The 23,418-nt window shown below is 34.4% G+C and overlaps 1 protein-coding gene across 1 annotated transcript; it reads right to left on the bottom strand.

Moving 5' to 3' along the window:
- Positions 1–343: 343 nt before the first annotated feature.
- Positions 344–18,954, bottom strand: LOC133326543 (ras-like GTP-binding protein Rho1). Its single transcript, XM_061535172.1, has 4 exons — positions 18,795–18,954; positions 2,875–3,024; positions 802–882; positions 344–699 (listed from the first exon to the last, which is right to left on the bottom strand). Exons 1-4 carry the CDS (start codon positions 18,948–18,950, stop codon positions 508–510), a joined length of 579 nt encoding a protein of 192 aa, XP_061391156.1. The 5' UTR covers positions 18,951–18,954; the 3' UTR covers positions 344–507.
- Positions 18,955–23,418: the final 4,464 nt, after the last annotated feature.

Here is a 23,418-nt window from a genome sequence, read left to right as displayed (position 1 = left end):
TGTTGTTAAATTGTGTGTTGTTTTTTTTTTTTTGGGTGTGAGTGTGATTTTCTTTTTTTTTAATTTTTTGATTTTAAATAGAAAAAAAGTTTACTTCTCCTTTTAGCGAATTGCGATTTTCTTGTTGTTGTTGTAGTGGTTTTTTTCTCTTGTTGTTGCTGTGAGTTTGTGGTGGAGGTGGAACGTATAAAAAACCTTGTGATTTCTTTGTTTTGTTTCTTTCCTTCAAAATCAAATTTACTTTTTTTCTTCTTCTATATAAATTTCTTGCATTAGAGGTTTGTTTTTCTCTTTCTCTTTTTTCTTGAAGTAAAAATGTGCTGGTTTTTGTTTTTTGTTACTTTTTTCTTGTAGTTTTTTTTGTGTGTATTTTTTATTGTTTGTTGTTGTAGAAGTAAAATTGTATGTTCTTGTTTGTTGTTGTTGTTGAATTTGTTTTTATTAAAAAAAGTATGGTTGTTGTTGCTGTAGTTGTTGTTGTTGTTTTAAATGAAGTATAGAACTCTTTTAGAGCAAATTACATTTGGTCCTCTTCCTCTTTTTAACTTGCAATGCAGCTTTAGTGGCGGTTTCAAATACTTCTCGAACACCCTCCTTGGACTTGGCCGAACATTCTAAATAGGCAAAGGCATTGATTTTTTCAGCCATAGCACGACCTTCTTGTGGCTTAACTGGTTCCTGCTTCATTTTTGCAAGATCCTATTGTTGGTAGTGGTGGAAAAAAAGGGGAAAATAGAAAAGTTAAAATAGTTATTAAATACACAAAGAAATTATTTGAATTTATGTTCACAGAATACATACCCGAATTGTATTGGGATCGTTTCTCAAATCTTTTTTGTTACCCACCAAAATAATGGGGACATTTGGACAAAAATGCTTGACCTGTAATTAAAAAGGAAGGGATAGACAAAATCATGAATTTGTTAAAAATAAATAAAATATGTATAAGTAATAAAGTAGGGATAGGGGGTTCAAGTATGTTTTCTAAAGGAAGACATATTACAGGGAAGTCAAAAAATATTTAGCTAAGTTCAAAAAGTGATTCTAAAGGAAGTAGTCCTTATTCGGGCATACGAATCTGCTCATAGAATACTCTTCCCTACGGAAATAGATATCTTCAAAATATTCTCGGATAGAAACCTTCTATATAAAGATCCCATCCCATTTTGTGAACTTTGTAGCTCCTAACCTATCTAAATATTAATAATTTGCTATATCGGGTTTTCAAATTCTCAGAGAATACATTTTTTTATAAATTTCTGTATAAAAATGCTCTTATTTCTACAGTCCTCATTAAATATAGATGATCAACGAATAATCTTCCCCTAATAGAGATCTTACATACGATTTTCTACCTAGTAAAAACCCCTTTATTTTTTAGAGCTCGTCGCTTAAAAGTAGTAGTATAGAATACCTCCTATGTAAAAAAACTAAAAATCTTCAAGTGTGGACTTTGTTTACATGACAGATAGGTCTACTATCCGAAACGATCCGAGTCTAGCTCGGCCAACGACTGTCACTTCGTCCATTGTGTAAAATCATTAGGGCTGCTACAACAATAACAAACCTAGAAGATATTCTAAAGGCCTTCCGTCTGTACGAAATTTTATTCTTTTTTGAAAATACACTTTGAAGTCATTCTAGTATAGATAGATTTCTTCTGGGGACTTTCTATGTATAAAAAAATTCCGAACAATTTAGGTATATATAAAGGCGCATAAACGCTTTCGCTGTAGAAGGCCTACTCTTAGGTTATTTTAAATAAAGCGGCTATACTTCTTCTCAATAATTCTGTACAGAATACCAGTCATTTCCGGTACTATTGAGGGTCTTCTATCTCTATAGAAGACCCGAAGGAAGATTATTAAAAATCTTTAGTCCCTTCTATAACTAAAAAACATTTAGAAGTTGATTATTTCTATTGTATTAAATCGAATTCGTTTATTAACATATTAATATACAGACTTCCTCTTATAGGAAGTAAAGAACCTTTTTTTCTCCATACCACATCCATAAACTAGTCCTACACAGACTACTCATTGAATGTTAAGCAAATAATTTTTAATAAAGATGAAGGGTATATTTCTTCTATGCCAAAAATACCTTTAAGCATGCAATGCCGAAATACTATCTGCAGGTAATCTATGTAAATATGACATCCTAAATAGAATTAAAGACCTTTAATATTCAGAAAACGTCCTATAGTTCTCAATTTGCACCTTTCTATAGAGTTCTTTTCCTAAAATGCATCTTATTATAGACTACATGTTTTCTGTGTACAGAAGAAAACATATTACAAATCTTTTAAAACTCCCATAAAAGTATTCTATTATGGAAAATCTCCTAACCATCTGCCTTCTATATCTCTTTTATTCCAAATCTTCTATCTACCGTGCATTTATATAGAATAAAAATGTCTTTGCATCCGATTATTTTTTCTCCAACAATATTATCCTCGTGCTCGCCTCGAGATGAGAGGCGTATTATTATTATTTATTGTTAGTTTATCGATTTCATCGAAAAAAAGAAAAACCCCATATATGTGATCCATATGATTGGACAGATCTGCATACAGCTAAAAACATCTTCCATTTTGCTCTCAGGGATACGTTTGATTTTGAAAGGAAGCATTTCCACGAGGTAGTTATACTATTTTTTGCCAGTTCGTTTCATTCTTGTATTTGTTTCCTATGGGGAAAGTTTGGGCGTGAATATCAATCCTAGATACGAATATTCCGATGTGATTGAAATTTTGTTTCCCTTGAAATACCATTTTTCTCTCTTGGATATCACTCTTTCTTTGCGAAATATCATAATTTATTTATTTTTTTTTACTAGAAGTAAAATGTGTGAGTGTGTTTGTTTGTTTCTTACCTCTGGGGTCCATTTTTCAGGAATATTCTCTAATGAATCGGGTGAATCCACAGAGAAACACATTAGTATAACATCTGTATCTGGATAACTGAGTGGGCGAAGTCTGTCATAATCTTCTTGACCGGCTGTATCCCATAAGGCCAATTCAACCTGAAAATTATAAATGAAAAATACAATTAATTTAAGGTACATATAATATTTAAAGATGGAATAAGGATGAGTCAAATGCACACCACAGATAACCTCAAAAAAAATTTAAAATGTATATCACAATTTATTCCAAGTTTCAGTGTTATAGAAAATAAGAACCTGAATGCCAAATTTTATCAAACTCACAGATATAGGGTAGGATTAAGTAAAACAGGAAAGGGCAATTAAAACATAGAAATATTAATTTTTAGTCTTTGAGAACCGAAATTAAAATATTCAGAGCGATATTTATGAAAATTCTTTGAATATATAAAAAAATATTTAATTTTTATATTTACATATTTAATAATTTAATTTGAATGTTGTCTAAAAATCTTTTTACAAAGAAGACCTTCTGAAAATCTATCCTGTGAATATTCGACACATATTTCGAGGTGTTCCAAACAGAATAACCAAAATGAATATACACTAACTACACCTTATGATGGAGGGTTGGCTATAAACATGAATAAAATTCCATTAATCTGATGATTATCATGGAAATCGTTTTTTCTGGTCATTCTCCTTTTTTTAAGCTTGACCCTCGATGCATATCAATCTCTGGGCCTAAGAATAAAGGCCTTTTGTTATTATTAATTGATTTCTTCATAAGCTTATAAATGCAGATATTATTTTGTTTGATAATGAAAATCAATGAAGCGAACAAACTACCACCGGACAGAGAGATAGACAAGGGAGAAGAAGACAAGGAGAGAAAACCACAACAAAATAACAACAAATTGTCACTTTGTATGCTAGGAATGACGTGTATATAAAAACAATAAACAAAACAAAAGGAATAAACAATAAATATATAGCAACAATATATTGAAATAATTAAAAAACAGAATAGAGCAGAACTACTGCTACTAGACGAGCAGGCAATTTGCTTCAAGCTTCCATAATTTTTATTTCTTGTTCCTCCACACCACCACCACTTTCTTTTTGTGTCCATGGTATATTTCTGGAATAATGGCCAATTAAAAGAGGAAATACCATAATTATTAATCATCGTCACTGTTGTTGTCGTCGTCAACGTCGTTGGCGAAGGCAGCACCCATTCAATAAGCACCAGCAGCACCGACAGAGGCAGAAGTCAATGCTGGTTATATTCTCTGGCGTGTGTGTGTGTCTCTGTGTGCTGTTGGAGCTCCGGCTGTCTGCTAAATAGCAAACAATGACGAACAACAAGCACAAAAAACCACATTAAGATATAGAATAGAATAAAATTTCAGGGAGGGCGGGTATATAAAAAGGCAGAAAATTAGGGGAATATTTTTTGCCAAAACAAAAATTAAACCAAATAAAAAGCATAGAAGAGATATAAAGAAAATGGAATAGTAGAATGAAACACACAAAATATTAAATGCTAGCCCAATTTTAAATTATCATTTTTTTATAATTGCTTCAAATGGAAACTACTGGCTAATCTGGGAGCCTACAAATGTTCTCCCTTTCCCCCTCATCCCAATATAATTATTGAAAAACATTTATATATATAAATACAATCTTATCAAAATATAAACAATACTGAAAAAAGTAAATAAATGCAAAAAGACAATAATTGAATTAATCGGGGGAGGGAGGAAGGAAGGTAGTTTAATAAATTTATCTATCTGTAGCTAAAGGTGAGGAAACGATAAATGAAAAAAAAAACGAAACAAACTTCAAAATCACTTCTTACTTGTAATTCTATAAATAGCTATGAGGAATATAAAAAATAACAACAACTACAAAACAGTAAACCTTTGCGTTTTTGTTCGTCTTTAGTAGCGCAGTAGAAGCAGCAGTTAATTGGTAGTTGAAGTGAGACAAATGACAAATTAATAACTTTGCTGATTTCATGCCCAATATATTTATATATCAGTATTATTCTGAGTATTTTAAAACACGCCACTTCTTATTGCCCAATGCTGGTTATGATGTCGTCACAAAATGTTGCCATTCAGAAGGGGAAAATGTTTGCCCCACAAAAATCCGATAAGACATAAAACGCATATGGGTTGAATTTATATATCTTAACAGAGTAGAAATATGGAAAGGGTAATTCTGAGAAGTTTGCAAGTTTGCCTTCTTTATTAAGAGGTTAAGTTCTAAGCCTTATAAAAACGTTTTTAGTAGAATATCCACTCAAAGTATACCCTTTGAAGGTTCATTTCATTTACATCATCCAATTTCATCTTCTAAATACAGAAAACAAACTCTAAAAGAATCTTCTAAAAGGTCTCCTAGGACCTCATAGAGGCCTACTAAACGTTCTAAATGGGCTATATCTACAGAAAAACCCTTAAAAGTTATTTTATATGAAAAATATCTCCAGCTTTCTTAGTTTGGGTTTATACATGCAACTTTTGTAAGCAACTCCGCTGAAGAAATTCAAAATAGAAATTCAAAAATAGAAAATTCTTCTATTAAGGACTTCGTCTAATTTTCTATATTTTTTATTTTTAAAATTTCATCTGAAATGATTCTTTGTATAAAATACCTCTAAGGAACTTCTAGTATGAACTTCAAAGAGATTTTCTGAGTCTCCTACGACCTTCTATCTACAGAATGTTTCGTCTAAGTTATTTTTACTTCTTATATATCGATAATGCCTTTAGGGGGAGGACTACCTGAAGGTATTCTATGTAAATTAAAAAATGGCATCAAGATTATTATATATTTACAGAAAGGTTTCACTATTCAGGTCAGCTTCTTCTTGGTCTAGAGTTTCAATTTAATATTATACATCTATCTCTCTGAAGATCATGCAGATCATTCTTACTGACAAGCGTTGGTTCACTTTTACATTATTGGGCCTCTCTTCATCGAATGTTAGATAAGGGTTTCATTTTGGGTGTTATAATAATGGTACTCATGGCCAATATATTAGGTTGAGGAAAAATAAATCCATTATTTTTATATGAACTATAGGACCTTATTTAACAAGTTTCGAAATGTCCGATTTGCACCGTTTTGTTGTATGAATTGTTGTCATTTTAAAGGTCAACTATAATTAAAAAGTATATAATTACAAAAAATTACGTTTTTCACGATATAAATATATAAAATATAATTAATTAAAAAATATACCTTATTTGGTTTCTTAGTAAAAAACTGTGGCATTCCGATCCTTAAAGAAGTATTTAAATATCTACACTCTTTTCATACATAAAACCAATGAGCGGAGAAGTATAGGTGATCCTACACAACTACCATTAAACATTAACTTTCGACGGATTTATATTCCGAGCCTGGGCAATATTCTGTCATATTTGTAACCTGAAAATCGATTTGAGTTCAACAGCATCTCTGTCTTACCCTGACATATTTTCTGAATTAGTAAAAAAACTGTGGCATTCCGATCCTTAAAAAAGTATTTAAAAATCTACACTCTTTTCACATACATAAAACCAATGGGTGGTGAAGTATAGGTGGTCCTACACAACTACCATTAAACTTTAACTTTCCGCGGATTTATATTCCGAGTCTGGGCAATATTCTGTCATATTTGTAACCTGAAAACCGAATTGAGTTCAACAGATTCTGTCTTACCCTGACATATTTTCTGAATTACGCCATAAGATGTAACCCGCTTAATATAGACCGGTCATTATAAAAAGAGTCATTCTAATTGATTGGGCAGATCACCCTCCCCGTATTAAACTAATGATCTTCGGTTTGTAATTGTGGTCTCTAGAGCGACTAGAAAACCACAAAAAAATTTGTTCGGTCAATTTCATCTCCTGAACTGCATCTGATTATCACCGAAAGTTATAGACATCGTCGTGTAAATATTTACGATAACTCCCTTATCCGAGTACATTTAGACATACAAATAGGTATCAATTAAAATGTCAACCACTCCTCTTGGATATATTGTCAACTACTCTGTCCGATCTATGTTCTTCAGGATTAAATATATACGCCATAGAATGCAACATTTTCCAAAGTTTGGATTCATTTGAACCGCTAACATTATGCGATTGTTATTAAAAAAAAGACTTTTCCTTAGCCAAAAAACGTTCCTTATTTAATTCAATATTCCTATGTAAAATTTCGTAATCTTCCGGCCTCTAGAGCGGCCAGAATGACAGACAAAAATAAAGTTCTTGGCCCATTTCATCACCTAAATATTAATCGATCATTGCTGAAAACAATAGCGGTCTTCTTTGGTAAAAAACCGTCCGTGACGATTGGCTGTATCATGTTTACATATTATAATGGCCAGACGGACGGACAGACACACATGTCTAGCCACATTACAAACTCTTGGGGCCACACAAAGCTATTATGACCTTACAAGGTAGTTGTGTATGGCATAACAATTTACCTTCTTCAGGTCCTTGGAAAAATATATAAATTTAAAAAATAGCGGCTCAGTCGGACCATACAAATTTTTTTTAAATAATCTGTGTGCTGTTAATCAATGAAAAAATATATTTTCTGTAGATCTTTGGAAGAAAATGTTAAAAAAATGTGTCCCCCTAAAACATTATTATAAAACGTGCGCACGTTCTAGTTTAAAATCACAGCATTATTGATCTCCCCTCGAATAAATTTAGTACATTCAAAAGAAACCTATGCAACTCTACAATGACATCACACCGACAGTATATTGAGTGGATTAATCATTTTCTCTGATGTATGCACATTTAAGAAATTATATGATTAATAATGCACACATACATATAAAAGAAAACAACGCACACACACACATTCATAACAATATTGATACATTGATACTTAACCAATAATTGTTATATTAGTAGATGACGATTATATAGAGGAGAACAAAACACTTTTTCTGATATACTACGGGATCATTTATAGCCGAGCATTATATACGAGTCATCCCCTCTCTTACTCTATTCCCAATTTTGTCAATAAAATTATTGATTTTGCACAACAGGCCCGAATATATCTATAAATTACGATCATCTACGTTTGTTCCCTTTCAGCACCTCATATCTCCCTTCCTCCCCATATTTGTCACTCCTCACATTGTTATTCATGTGATATAGTTATTAGTGGAGCAGGGCCAGATTTCAAAAAAAGTTAGTTATACTTTCATTACTTCACATACACGACTACGACAACAACGACGACGACGACCGTTGGAGATAACACATGGTGTTGTTGTATTTATTTGTTGTTTTTGTGGAATTCATTATGACTCAAATGTAAATAAAATGATATAAAATATCAACATCATCATCACCATCATCGTCTTATGAGGGAGGAAGGTAGGGAGGGTAGGGAAAGAGGGTTGCTGCTGAGCATGGTGATAGTAGTTATTAAGAAGTTGGGCAAAGCAAAGAAAAAAATTAAACGGAAAATGTATTTAAAGATAATGGAAAGTGTTTCGAGGTTAAATCGCCGAGTGCTGGGATTTACTTGTGAAGTTGAATAATAAGAATTTGTAATAAATTAATCGAAAAGCAAAGAGGGGATTACGCTGAAGAAAATCGATAATTTATTGGAAGTCAAAGGGAAGACCCCCCTCAACATTCTTGTAGGCATTGCAGACTAAGGTTTGATATATGTAAAAGAACACCTACCTAGAGCATTTCTAGTTATGGAAAATCCCCTAAAGTACAACTTCGTAAAAGTTGTTCTTCGTTCTTGAGAAAGCTCCTCACATAGACAGCAAAAATCCACTACGTTAATGTCCCATTTGGAGGTAAGAGATCTAATCCTGCCCTGCATTGACCTGTTATGATCCCCACAATTATTTTAAATCTCTCTTACTGTGAAGCATCAAAAAAAGTTCTACGGCGATGGAATTCAGGTCAGATGGCTTTGGAAATCCTGCATCCAGGTTCCCTTGACCATCTGCTGTTGCCGACTACCTCACAACAGTCAGTAGCTCATAGGGATTTTTGACAATAAAGTAGCCAATAGGAGGTTGTACAGATCTCTCAATATTTTTTCACGTCATAACCAAGGCGTGGATTATTTAAAAATATGTTTTCAAGTCATAACCAAGGCGTGGACAACTGTGAACTCCCTAGAGTAAGCTCATCGTCTATCTCAATAGCCTTCTATGTCACTGTGTCCTGGAAACCAAAATAATTTAATTATAGTACACGACTTAAGTGCCTTAAGGACCGTCTGAATATCGACATATAGTCACCGGTCCTATGTTATTGGCAATAAGTGTTTTGACTATCTCAGCCACTTTCGTGATTGCTAGGATTTCTGTTTGAAAAACGCTACAGAGATAATTAAGTTTATATGAGTTGTAGATGGCTAGTTCCTTAGAGTAAACACCTGCACCAGTTCCTTTCTGCATCTTCGACCAGACTGTAAATATCGACAACAAACCTACCAGATGTATGGAGCCACTTGTCTAGGATTCCCTACTAGGAAAATCTACTCTTATGTCGTTGAAATTGTTATGAGAGAGAGAGAGTAAAGTCACTGAAGTGAGCGCTCCTTAAAATAGTAGCATGGCCAAAGTTTAGCGACTTCCAGTCATCCGTTTCCCGAAGCCTCAGGGCACATCTTGCCTGGAATTTAACCACAATGTCCCGCGTTTGGAGATTCAGGAATGTATTCAAAGTGCTGCCTGTGGTGTGCTTCTTATCGCTCCGGAAGTCAGGATCGACTCCGATCGCTGTATAGTTAGCTATTTACTTTCATTGTAGTAGCTTCAAGAATGAGTAATTTCCACGGTTGTGAAGAGAACTACAACCCGACGTGAGGAAGTTAATTCTGTTACATGAAGTCCATCCTTCTGTATCGTATGCGTATCGGTAGCGACGCAAGAGGTTCCCCCCATGGGATATCGAATGGTCGAAATATAGATTTTGCAGTTTTTTAAGAACCCAGTCTTCCTCGGCAGCTTTGACGGAATTAAAAACATATCAACCTGCAAATTGGAACCGAGATCGTGGATCTTATGGATCAACTCCGAATATTTGCATTATATGTATGTATGCATATGCTGCTGATCCACCCTGCCCTCCCACACACATCTATCATTTGTTTGATGTTGAGTTTGGTTATCATCGTATCACTTTGCGTTCGCTCGCTCGCGTGATCTCTTCAATGACTTGTTTCTTTTGTAGTAGTTGTTGTTGTATGTCTTGTTTTTATTAGTATTTATATTTTGTTTTTGTTTCTTCTTCTTTAATAATCGCATTTGAATATAAAGTTGTCTGCGCATTTCTTCCCTCTCTATGATGCTTGTCGTTTGTCTGGCCGCCGGTCTGCGTTGTCGTCGATTGGTTGGTTCCTTCTTTTGTCATTTGAATTTTGTTGTTGATATTATTCGGCTCCCTCTGCCGTTGCTGTTGTCGCCACCATCGCATTTGTTATTATTTCGTTTCGTTTTTCTGTTTTGAATGTTTATTTGTATTGAAAGTGCTTTCATATGACTGACTGGCTCGACTCATTGGACTGGGCTCTGACGACGTCGAACGATTATGGCTGTGGATGGCAATGATTATGACTATGAATGGTGTATATTCCTCTATGTTGTGATGTCTTTTTGGGCGTCCCAATAATAAGCAGTGAGTGCCTGTTCTTGTGTTTGTATCAATTTTTTGTGTTGTTGCTTTTTTTAATTTCAATTTGTTTTCATCATCATCAACAAAAAAAATATCTTCTTTGTGGCAGAAATTTTGTTTTTATTTGCTCCTTTTTTGGACGTACATTTTTGTTTTGTTGTAGGTTTGATTGGTTTCATTTCATTTCTTTTTTTTTTTTTTTTTTTTCATCCCAAAGCAGTCGTCAATTTATAACAAATTGAATTTTTTTTAAATAATGCATTGTATTGTGCTTTCGTTATTATTGTTGTTGTTGCTCATCTACGTTGAAATTATTTAAAGCCGAGCCAAATCGATAATTGAGAATATTTGCCAAAACAAACCATCATTGTGTCTGTCATGCAGTCATCAGCAGCAGCAGCCGCGCAGCATTGTCTTTAACCATAATTTTAATAATTTCTTAGAAATCTACGGCTAGAGAGTCATATTGTTTATGTTTTCTTATGGTCCACCAATCCAAGAAAACATGTGAGGACATATGGTATTCCAGCATATAAATTATAATTTTTATTTCAAATTCTATTCCTTAAATTATATTTCGGTTATTTTTGAAAAATGGTGTGTTGTTTGATGCAGAGGAAATGGTGGCTAGCCTTGAAATATTTAAGTCGACCGAAAGAAGGTTTTATACAATCCACATGAGGAAGCAAAAAATCGAATTTGATTTTTTAAGGAACCATTATATTGAAATATTTCAATAATTTCAAATGTAAAATTTTTTAAATTGATTGCACCATGGATATATGGAAATTTGAAGTCTCCATCTTTTGTGACTTGTGGACAATCTGGATTCAGCCCTTAACCAGATGTTTGATTACACAACTGATTATTCTACTTTATTAATTTGTTGTGTACTCTATTCTCCGTTAGCTATTCTCTATTCTATTCGCCGTTAGCTGCCGTACATTATGAGATTGAGTGGGGGTTATCAAAAACCAATTAAGATTTGTTAGAGGTTAAACCGATTTGGCATATTTTTGAAATATTGATTTCTGAGCAGGGGTAGAATGAAATACAAATGATTACAATTCATGGTTCCATAAATCTTTAGAAAGATATGGAAAGATGGAAATTCCATAATTTTTATAGAAAATGAAAAATTGATCAAATTTATCGGAATTAGGATGGGATAAAAGGGTAACCGAAGAAATTATGACACCTCTATTCGCTTTAATATTTAATACCATTGATTTTTGATGGTAGAAAGGAATCCCTGCCGTATAGCATACAGGGATCAATGCGCTCACGGAAGGAATTTAGAACATTGCTATATCAGGACCTTAGTTGTTCCAGAATGAAACGAGTTCATCTAGAAAGAAGCCCCTTATTAGTGTCCGAAATTCTAGTTGGTTTAGGACTTTATTGCATTTATAATAATTTACGACTTTGTAGAACTCATGTTGATGAAAACAAACAAATTCATGTATCCGAACCTTAGTTGTGCCAGAATGATAAGAGTTTATATACGAAGAAGCTTCTTAGTGTCCGAAATTCTAGTTGGTTTAGGACTGTATTGCATTTATAATCATTTATTACTTTGGAGACCTCCTGTTTACAACCATTTATAAATTTGAAGACCTCATTGTAGGAACACGTTTATTTCCAATAAGTTAACGATGTATCTTTATTAACAAGCAAATTCTGACTCCATGACAAATATTATATGTTACAAATTCAAAATATGTATATGCATATTACTCCAATGAAAACTTGATTGACAAATTACAAAATGAAAAATAATAAAGTGTACCTACATTACTCCCCCTCCTGAAGCATCAATGTTCAATAAATTAAAAGTAACGCGCTTCGCCCTTTCAGTTTCCCCTTGGGCTACTGCAGTTTCGATATAGGCGGGTTTGATTCTGTCTATGGATATAGTTCTAATACTTCCGTCAATCTCCAGTTTGAAAAATTTCTTATCTCTTTCAATGACTTTATAAGGCCCTTCATACGGGCACTGCAATGATCTGCCATTTTCCACACGAACAAACACATGATCGCAACTAAAGAGATCCTTGGATACATACGTACCTTTCGTGGTATCTTTATGGTGAGATAAATTGGAGCGAATGTATTTAAACCCTTGCTTCAATTTATCCACCAATTCGGAGGTATATTCTACTGAGCTTGGCACTACGAATTCCCCAGGTAACCTTACGTCTTGTCCATACACCATCTGAGACGGAGTGTACCCTAAATCCTCTTTTATCGTACACCTCAACCCTAACAATACCATGGGAAGAATATCACACCAATTTCTCTGTTGACTACTTGCCATAATCGCAGCCTTAAGCTGCCGATGAAATCTCTCCACCATACCATTTGCTTGAGGGTGATACGACGAAGTAGTAATTCTATGACTGCCGAGTAAATCGGTCAACTCTACAAACATTTTCGATGTGAACTGCGTACCCCTGTCAGTCGTTATTGTAAGTGGAACTCCAAAACGTGAAACATATTTAGAAAATAAGGTCCGAGCTACCGTTTCAGCTGTAATATCCCTCAGCGGATACGCTTCTGGCCAACGTGTGAACCTGTCAACCACAGTCAGAAGATAACGATTATTTCGCGAAGGTGGCAAGGGACCTACTATATCTACATGTATATGTTCAAATCGACCCTTCGGAATATCAATTTTCATAACCGGAGACTTTGTATGTCTAGTAACTTTCGATACTTGACAATTAACACATTCCTTCGACCAAACATTAATTTCCTTACTCATACCAGGCCAATAATATCGCTTACAAATCATTCGGCGGGTAGCTCTAACACCTGGGTGGGACACTGAATGAAGTTTATCAAATACAACCCTGCGCATCACCAGTGGTATATATGGCCGCTGTGTCTCTTGTGATACCTCACACCACAAAGATACGTTAAATACTGGAATATCAATTAATTTCAAATTATGGTGTCCATTCGTACTTTGTAATATCTCGGTCAACTCTTCATCATTTTGCTGCTCGCTACACAATACTTTTAAATTCAAGTCTGAACTCTTTAAAGCATCCACTTCGAATGACCTCGACAGCGTATCGGCTACTAAGTTGTCGATCCCCCGCAGGTATTGAATGTCATTCGTAAATTGCGATATGTATTCCAACTGTCGGATTTGTCTCGGACTCCTCTCTGTCTTTGACACCATAGCCCGTACTAATGGCTTATGATCAGTATATACCGTGAAACACCTGCCTTCAAGCATATAACGAAAATGCTGAATACTGTCATGAATCGCGAGTAACTCACGATCAAATGCACTGTACTTTACTTCTGCCTCGGACAATTTTCTAGAATAAAATGCTAAGGGCTCTGCCACCACACCCCGCATCTGCTGCAATACACCTCCTATTGCAATGCATGATGCATCAACTGTCAATGTTAATCTTGATATACCATCAAAATGACTCAACATAATACGAGACGCAAAGGCTGTCTTAATATCCTCGAAAGCTTTCTGAGACCTATCATCCCATACAATTTTCTTGTTTTTATTGGCTAACGCGCGATTCAACATCTCATGTATAGGGCTAGACAATTCCGCGAGCCCAGGAATGTACCTATGATAATAATTGATCATACCCATGAACTTTTGCATGAGTTTAACCGTGTTTGGCTTCTCAAACTTCTGAATAGCAGATACTTTCTCATCTGGAGGTCTAATACCCTCCTCCGAAATGTTATGCCCCAGAAAATCCACATTTGTTGCACCGAATATGCACTTCCCTGGTTTAATGTTCAATCCATACTCCTGTAGCCGCGAAAACACAATGCTCAAGTGCCGTAAATGCTCCTCTTCAGTTTCACTAAAAATTAATACGTCGTCAATATAGACGAATATAAAGTCTAGTCCTCTTACTACTTCATTTATGAACCGCTGAAAAGTTTGAGATGAGTTCCTCAACCCAAACGGCATTCTAACAAATTCAAACATTCCGAATGGCGTAGTAATCGCGGTCTTGTGTATATCCTCCGTTGACATAGGAATCTGGTGATAAGCCCGCACTAAATCCAACTTTGAAAATACCCGTTTTCCCTTCATGTTCATGTTTAAGTCATGTATGTGTGGAATGGGATACCTATCAGGGACTGTTACAGCATTTAACTGCCTAAAATCTCCACAAGGTCGCCAATCATCTGGATCCTTCTTGGGGACTAAATGCAATGCCGATGCTACACTTGAATCGGAAGGCCTGCAAATCCCACATCTGACTAGATATTCAAATTCTGCCTTAGCAACTTTATATTTCACAGGATCCAATCTCCTAGGCTTTGTATAGGGCAATGGTCCATTAGTAACTATCCTATGTACAGTCGAATGTTTAACTGGTTTCGTATAATCAGGCTCAGCCGTTAATGAGGGAAACTCCTTCAGCAGTTTCGTATATTGATCTTGGTAAGCAAAAATCTTTGGTAACTGAATGGAACACAACTGTGAACATGTAGACACCTTTAAATTTGTCAGAGGGTCTACCAACACTCTATTTCTGATATCAATTAACATTCCGTACTTGTGCAGAAAATCCGCTCCTATTATCGGTCTGTTTAGTTCGCCAAAGTAAAAACAAACTGAAAATCTCGACGTAATCCTAAATCTACGTTTAACAACTTCTTTCCATATGTCTGAATTGCTGATCCGTTAGCCGCGGTTAGGACGACGTCTGAAACCCTTTTACAACCTTTAAATTTTGACGCCGGCAAAACCGATATATCGGCTCCACTATCCACTAAAAATTTTAATTTATTCGTTCTATCATACACAAATAAGCGACGCGTTGTTTTTTCCGCACCCCCATCGCTAGTCGCTTTCACAACGGGCTTGCTTAGTTTTTTGAACTATTACCTTCCCTAAATGCGCACGGCTGCTCGCAGTTCCTGGCATCTTGACCGAATCTATAGTGGAACCTACATAGCCAATTCTTCTTCCAAGTTCCCGATCGTGATCTTCCACTAAACCTCCCACTTCTATCTGGGCCCTGCATTTCTCCGAACTGTCTCTTCATCATAGAAACCTCCAATGATAGCTGGCTAAACCCTTGGCAAATATTATTTGTGGTCTGAACTAAACCTTCGACTACCTTACCCATATCTGTAATTTGCGACGTCTCTGCCGATGTTGAGGAAATTCCTAGAGCAGCTATTTCATCTTTCTGTAACACTTCCCAAATATCATCTGCTAATTTAATTAGTTGATTTATATCAGTAACATTGGACCCCATTAGTGCCACATTAAGATTTTTCGGCAATTTTCGTATCCATAGTCTCTTTAACATGTCCTGGCTAAACCGTGTACCTGCCAATAACAACATAGCTCTATAAAATTCTGAAGGCTTTTGATCTCCTATTTCAGAATCAGCCACTATTTTCTCCAAACGTTTACTCTCGCTTAAAGTGTGCCGTTTAATCAAAACATCTTTCAGAACTTCATATCTATTATTACCCGCCGGGTTCTGTATCACATCTAGAACCATCATAATCACATCTTGAGGTAATGCTGTAATGACATACTCGTATTTAGTCTTATCCACAACGATACCTTTAGTTGCGAACTGCATCTCGACATGAATAAACCACGCCTCAGGGCAATTTGTCCAAAACCCCGGAAGCTTAACCGCTGCCGCCGACACTTCCATACCATTCCTCTGACCTATCATATTAGAACTATTCAAAACTTGAGATTGCGCATCCGTATTAGAATTTAATGTCACGTTATGATCCCCTGAACCGTTTTCGTTCGAGTCCCGATCTGTTCGCTGTGGTGATCTTAACATTTTGATGCTTTAGGGAGGAGTTCACACAAAAGGTAATATGTAATATAAATATAAAAAAAGATATTGACAGTAATATTAACGATAACTCTAAATCAAAAATTCGTTGAAACAAATACAATTCAGCTATTCATCTTCCGATTCACCAAACTTACTCGTATTGAGATGATTTCAAACCACGTAAGACATCTCCAGAAAATTCTTAAATAGCTTCCTTTAATTGCAAACAGGATTCCTCGCCAAAAAAAACACGTAATTCCTGCTAGACGATATCACATTTGTAGAAAAATTGTATTCTCCTTGTCACAATATCTCTTGTAGACGTATTGCGTGACGAATATTCAATAATGATAAATTTTCACGGCCAGTCAATCCAATTTTCATTCGATTCAATCAATTATATATCAGGGATCTTGTATGCTTATCAGCGGTTTTAAATCCAATTTTTTATTTGCTTTATCAGCGGTCTGCGGAATTGTACGCTTATCAGCAGTTTTAATTTGCTTCAGCTCCTGGCAGGATCGCCAATTGTAGGAACACGTTTATTTCCAATAAGTTAACGATGTATCTTTATTAACAAGCAAATTCTGACTCCATGACAAATATTATATGTTACAAATTCAAAATATGTATATGCATATTACTCCAATGAAAACTTGATTGACAAATTACAAAATGAAAAATAATAAAGTGTACCTACATCATGTTTATGAACACAAATTCATGGAGTCTGCTATCGATGCCTTGTCGATGGCATCTGAAGTCCTGACGAATGTGTGGCGGGGTTGGATCTGTCATCATGATTGGAATGAAACGACTGACAGCTAGCCAACAGAATATTATATTGCCTGGCAGAAGCCTGGTCCACTTATGGAGGTGATCGACACTCATCGTCACGATCCAATCCTTTGCAATTCGGAGAGCAATATTTTGATATATTTACAAGGATTTCCAAAGTGTGTCGCTAATGAAGGTCCAGATAGGAGTTGCATAAACTGTGAGCGGAGCAGTATATTCGGATGGGTCTGACCATAAGATAGCCTACCCCTGAGTTCCAAGTTTCTGCATATCTATATTTCGAGTCTGGGAAATATTTCACTCTCTTGAACAATTAGTGGTTAACAACTTCTATGCGGCATCTTTTCCGAATCAAGATTTAAATTTTGTTATTTTACAAAAAAAAATGTTGGTTCAGTTTCCTCGCTAAATATTGAGTCAGCCATTCGAATTAGCTGGTCAGATCCCAAATTACATTAGATGAATGAAATGATGTCGTCTAGAGTGACTAGAAAACCCGACAAAAATTAAGTTTTCGGTCCATTTCATCCCTGAAATATCATCGGATCATTATCAAAAATTATAGGTGTTATCCTTGACCATAATCGAAATTTCAAGTAAAAATCACTCCTCTTTGATATACTATCAACTTCTCGGGGTCAATGTCCTTACAGAGTAAATATATACGCCATTTTTAATTTTCCAAACAAGTCTGGAATCATTAGACCCGTTAAAAAATGGCCGATGCAAATGTCGTACCTAAGTCGTAGCCTCTGATCAACGTAGCTAGTCGAGATAAGACGATCGGCATCGGTGAGTCTATGGCCAATATTTCACTGCGTTACAAACTCTTGAGGCTATACAATAATACCCTTACAACATATTTCTGTAGGGTATACAAAATATCATAAAAAACATATTTTATATGTGTTTTAATTATAATTACATACTTTTGAAACCAATTTCCTTTGAATAACCCTGTATATTTCTCATTGATACAGTGGTAGCATGATCATGTCCTGATGAAGTGATCCTATTTTACCCTGTTTTCACCACATGCTATTCCATTGTACTCCTTTAATTTAATTTAATTTAATTTTTCTAATATCTTTCTACTAAAATGTTTATTTCACACCTTAGTTCACAAAAAATTATCAAAGGGATGCTAAATAAATTACAACATTTTGTGAGAAGTGGTGAGATAATTACAAAAGAGCGAGAGCCAGACAGCAGCCAAGGCAACTTAATAATTGAGAAATGTAACAAAGAGATCTATCTGTCAAATATTTTTTTCTTGCCACTGCAAGAAAACTATTCTCTTGCAAAAACTCACGTACGCTGAACATACACAACACAACTCTCTAAGTAGAACAATCAATAAGAAGGCAGGCAGTTGTTGTGTGAATGTACGTACTTAAAAACAAAGAAAGAACATTAAATTCTAAACTCGAAATCAAAACAAAATAAGATAATTTAAATAATGGAAAACATATGATTGTGTATGATGACCCCATAATTGAAATTATTAAACGTTTTGGGTGGGGGGAGAAAGAGAAATCCCCCCAGAAAAATCTCTAATTGAGGTTAGGTGTATTTGTCTCAAATAAATAAACAAAAAAATATTTGTTGTAATGTTTGTTGGTCGACTTACCTGTTTGCCATCGACTTCAATGTCGGCCACATAATTTTCAAATACAGTGGGCACATACACTTCAGGGAATTGATCTTTGCTAAAGACAATCAGCAGACAAGTCTTACCACAGGCACCATCGCCAACAATAACCAATTTTTTACGAATCGTCGTCATTGGTTCTGCAGAGATGAACAGAGGGAGAGAGAAAAACAACAAATGGAAGAAACAAAAAAGAAGAAACATTAAATAATAATAAAAATTAAATCGTTGTTTTTGTTTTCTTAAGGAAAAAGTAACAACAAAAAATGTGATATTGTTTTTTTTTTATTATTATGACAATTTCCATAATTATTATTTTTGGTGAATTAAAAAAGAAAATAAAAAGAAATTAAACACCCACTGCTTTTTTTGTGGCCCATAGTGTGATTGCTGTTGTTGTTTCTGTTGTTTTAAAAGGAAAGTAGTATTCCTCCAATATATTTGTAGGGTGGTGGTGGTGATGATGATTGGTTGGCTGACTGACTGGCTTGGAAGTTAAACGTTTTTTTTTTTTAGCGAAAGAAAACACACGAAAAAAAATAAACCAGCAAATAAATGACGACAATGTTAAATATGGCCGCCCGTTCGTTGCTGCTGGTTTTGGTTGGTGTGCCCCCGTAATGGCCAGCCCAGTAAAAAAAAAAACACCAATAAAATCAAGCGTTTTATTTTTTTTTTCAATACGCGAATTTATGACACAAATGTGAAAAGAACAATTGTGGTTTGCTTTCAATGAGTGAACTTATGGTGTTTTCTTTTCAGTTTTTCTTCTTCTTCACATTGGGTGAGTAAGAAATTGTTGATCACTCTGTTGTTTTCGTTTTTTTCGTTGCTCTCCTCCTTGTTGCTGTTGTGTGATTGGGCGGAGGGGTTTCTCCTTAATGTTTGACGTACGTAGCAGAAGAAGAGGAAGAAAAGTCATCTACGTCGTCTGCCGTTAAAGTGCGTAGTTGACATTCTATTAATGTTGTTATTTTTTCTTTTTTATTTTTGTCCATTACACAGAGTGTCGAAAAAAAATTAACAGATGTTTCTTTCGCTAACAAAAAGAGAAAACTTTGCTTATATCAATTGATTAAATTTGCTCACATTTTTTCGTTTAATTTTTTTCAACAAAAGACACCAACTAGAGTAACGACAGCAGACAGATGACAAATGACGTTTGTACTCAATTGCTTGTTCTTCGTGTTGTTGTTCTTGCGTTGTAAATTGTATGCAATAACGGAGACAGCAGAGAGAGTGAAGTCTTGTTGCTCACACTACTGCTGACTGACCCTTAATTGTCAACAAGTATTTACAACAAAATGCTGCTTCTTCTTCTTCCTTAGAATTCACTTTTTTCTGTTCTTTTGTATAAATTTTTTGTAAAAAAACATTTGTTGCTTTATTTTTCGTTTTTGTTCATCAAGAAGCTTTTTCCTTCTTTTTGTGGTCAATAATATTAATATACAATTGAATTTGTTTCTTCTTCTTGTTCATATTCAACACGAAGTACTGACTAACTGGCTGGCTGGCAGGCAGACTTTGCTGCTGAAGTAGATAGAAGAAGCAGAATCGTCGAATCAAATGGAGAAGAGGAGAAACAACAACACAAAAAACAGGCAAATACAAAGAAGAAGCAGAAATAGAAGTAGTATGTGTTTGCTGTTGTTGCTGCTGCTGCTGCCCTTCCTTGTACACTCCCCACCACACAACCCTTATTGTGTAAAACCGTATACATTCCACCTTAATCATCATCACACACAACAGTTCAAATTCATTCGTCCGTCGTTCGTTCGTTTGTTCATTTTTTTCGCTTTATTCCAATTTCTTATTAACACAAAACTCGCACACACATAAACACTTTTCCTATATATGTATTCATATACACACACACACACATTTAAACGCATTCAATCATCGTTCATGATCATAATTCACTTTTTTTCTTCTTCGTGAAATTTCAAAAAAAAACTTAATGCAAACCAAAAAAAATTCCTCAACAATTTTTTTTTTTCATTTTAAAAAAATCTTTCAAACTTTGGGCCACAATATTTGCACTTTATTTTTTACTTTTCATAATTTTGGAAATTGCATACTTTGTAGTAAATTTTCTTTTTTATTTCGTTTTTCTTGTTACCCACATATATTTTCGTACATACATTTTTTTTGTAATATGCTCAAAAATTTCCTCTTGACAAAAATTAAAAAGGTACTCCTTCTTCTTCGTTTTTTCTTCTTTTTGTAGCAACAACCAGCACTTTCTCTACACTTTTATTATTTTGCAAAAAATTAGTATCGTTTATGCCACTCTTTAGAAAAAATTATCAAAAAATCAAATTTTTATTTCGTTAAGTTGCTTAATATGTGTTGTTTTCACTTGTTTCCAAAAAAATTTCTCATGCAGTCTACTTGAAAATTATGATGACAGACAACGCCTTGACGTTCAGAGTTTCCGATGTTGTACGAACAAAAAAAAAATGAGAGACAAAAAACTGAATTGTTGAGAGAGATAGCTGTAGTTAAAACTCTACAAGTGGAAGAGAGATGAATATATGTTTACGAGGCGGATGTCATTACCGGGTATCTGAGGGATAATTGATAGTCAGTGTGTAGTCATTAACCATGAAATATGTGATTTTGAACAATCATGTTGCAAAATAATAAAATGAATGGTTATTAAAATATTTATTTATTTTAGAATATGGTTAATAAAATTATCAGTATAATTTTTTATAATGTTTTAAAATTACAGATTTCATAAATCAGTCATTTAGCCATACTATTGTGAATGGTCACTATTAAAGTAACCGCTTACACAAGTAATGCTACCAGGCCACATATCAATATCTATATAACTATTACTAAATATTTGTGAATAAACAATTATAATATTATAAAATATGTTCTTAAAAAATTAATTGTCATGAAAATATGTGTGTATGTGGTGTTAATTCGAGTTTTACTCAAAAAATATATAATATAAAAATGAACTATTTTATTTACACAAAAAAAGAAAAAACATTTTAAATGATCTCCTGAAATAGATATAATAATAAATAAATAATAAAATAAACTTGTTGTTAAACCATACAATAATTGTCAACATAAACAATTATAATATTTTTAATTGGTTTTAATCTATCTATCAGCAAGCGAAAGTCAGCTACCTTTTCTCAAGTTTAATGTCAAAAATTTAAACTTTGTTTACGTTTTGATCATGGAATTCAATTCATCAAAACGGTTTTTGACAGCAAAGTTGAGAAGCAGCTGATATCCAGCTGGCCCCCTGGAAGGCCTTATTAAAAGGCCTTGGCTGCAGCTTTATATAGGGGCTACCCTAAAAAGTGAGTCTATTGGTTTGTTCCAGAACCTGCACGAATATACAACTTTTTACTTCGATAACAATTTTTTCTTTATGATATCGGAAAAAATAGTAAAAATTAGTAGATTCCGGCGGTATGGGAACAGAATAAATATTTATAATTTTGGTAGGAATACTTTCTAACCAGTGAGAATTCAAAATACCAAATTACAGCTGATTAGGTTGAATTATGTGCCTAAAAGTCTCAAAATACCGATCATTGGGATAACCTAAAAAGTACACCGATATAACACATATATATCTTTATGATATCGAACAAAATATTAAAAAGTAGTAGATTCTTGTTGTTCTGGAAAAGACATTATATATTTTTGCTTACTAAAATTAAAGAATATCAATCCCTTCAACTTCCGATATTTTGAGAATTTCAATGTCCATCGGATGAGGGAGAGAATCAGAAGCTCGGTCTGGCCGATGTTTGTTTTTACTTTTTCGAAAATGAGATTGGGTCAAAAGTTAAGCTGTGTACACACTAGCACTGGCTGTTTTCTTGTGCTTTATGTTTTTGGCTCGCCTCCCGACTAGCCAGTATTACAGCGCCACCACCACCAAGGCAGTTTTTTCCCGCTTACTGACTGCCCAACAAACATAAATATTTTTGTGTTTGCCGGATGAATTACAAACATGTGAAAAAATCAAGCAAGAAAAATTTGGCAATAGTGTCATTCAAAAATGCTAGTGTGTACACCGTTTTACGATGAATGTGCTATAAAGAGATAATTAACGATTTTTTAATGAGATCGTCCATTAAGATAATGCGAAACAGCTGTTTCGCAAGATTTTTTTTTACTGCTATAACGATTTTTTTCCTTATCACATCGATAAAATAGTACAAAATTAACTTTAAACAAACTAAGCGTTTCCTGGGTGACCTTATTAATAGGCCTTGATCAGCTGTTTATCAAGTTTGCTATCGTAACACATTTAGTCTGTTCCCGTACTGCAAGAATCTGCTACTTTTTACTACGATAAAAAATGTTCCTTTATGCTATCGAACAAAATAGTAAAAACTAGTAGATTCTTGCAGTACGGGAACAGACCATTTATTGTGAATAGAATTCTCAATGGGTTTATTCTTTACAAATTTATTTTTCACTTTATCAAATTAAGCTGAAAAAACTGTTCTTCCCTCTGTGTGAATATAATAGTATTGCCCCTATATAAATGTAATTTAATCCATTGCCACCCCACCTAACATTGCTGTTCATTTTGGTATTATTTCCACAGAAATGCTACCGA

The sequence above is a fragment of the Musca vetustissima genome, unplaced genomic scaffold, assembly GCF_032173495.1.
Source record: "Musca vetustissima isolate MV318-11 ecotype Yass unplaced genomic scaffold, APGP_CSIRO_Mvet_v1 utg20219, whole genome shotgun sequence".
NCBI classification, from domain to species: Eukaryota; Metazoa; Arthropoda; class Insecta; order Diptera; family Muscidae; genus Musca; species Musca vetustissima.
This window is presented reverse-complemented; position numbering and strand designations above follow the sequence as displayed.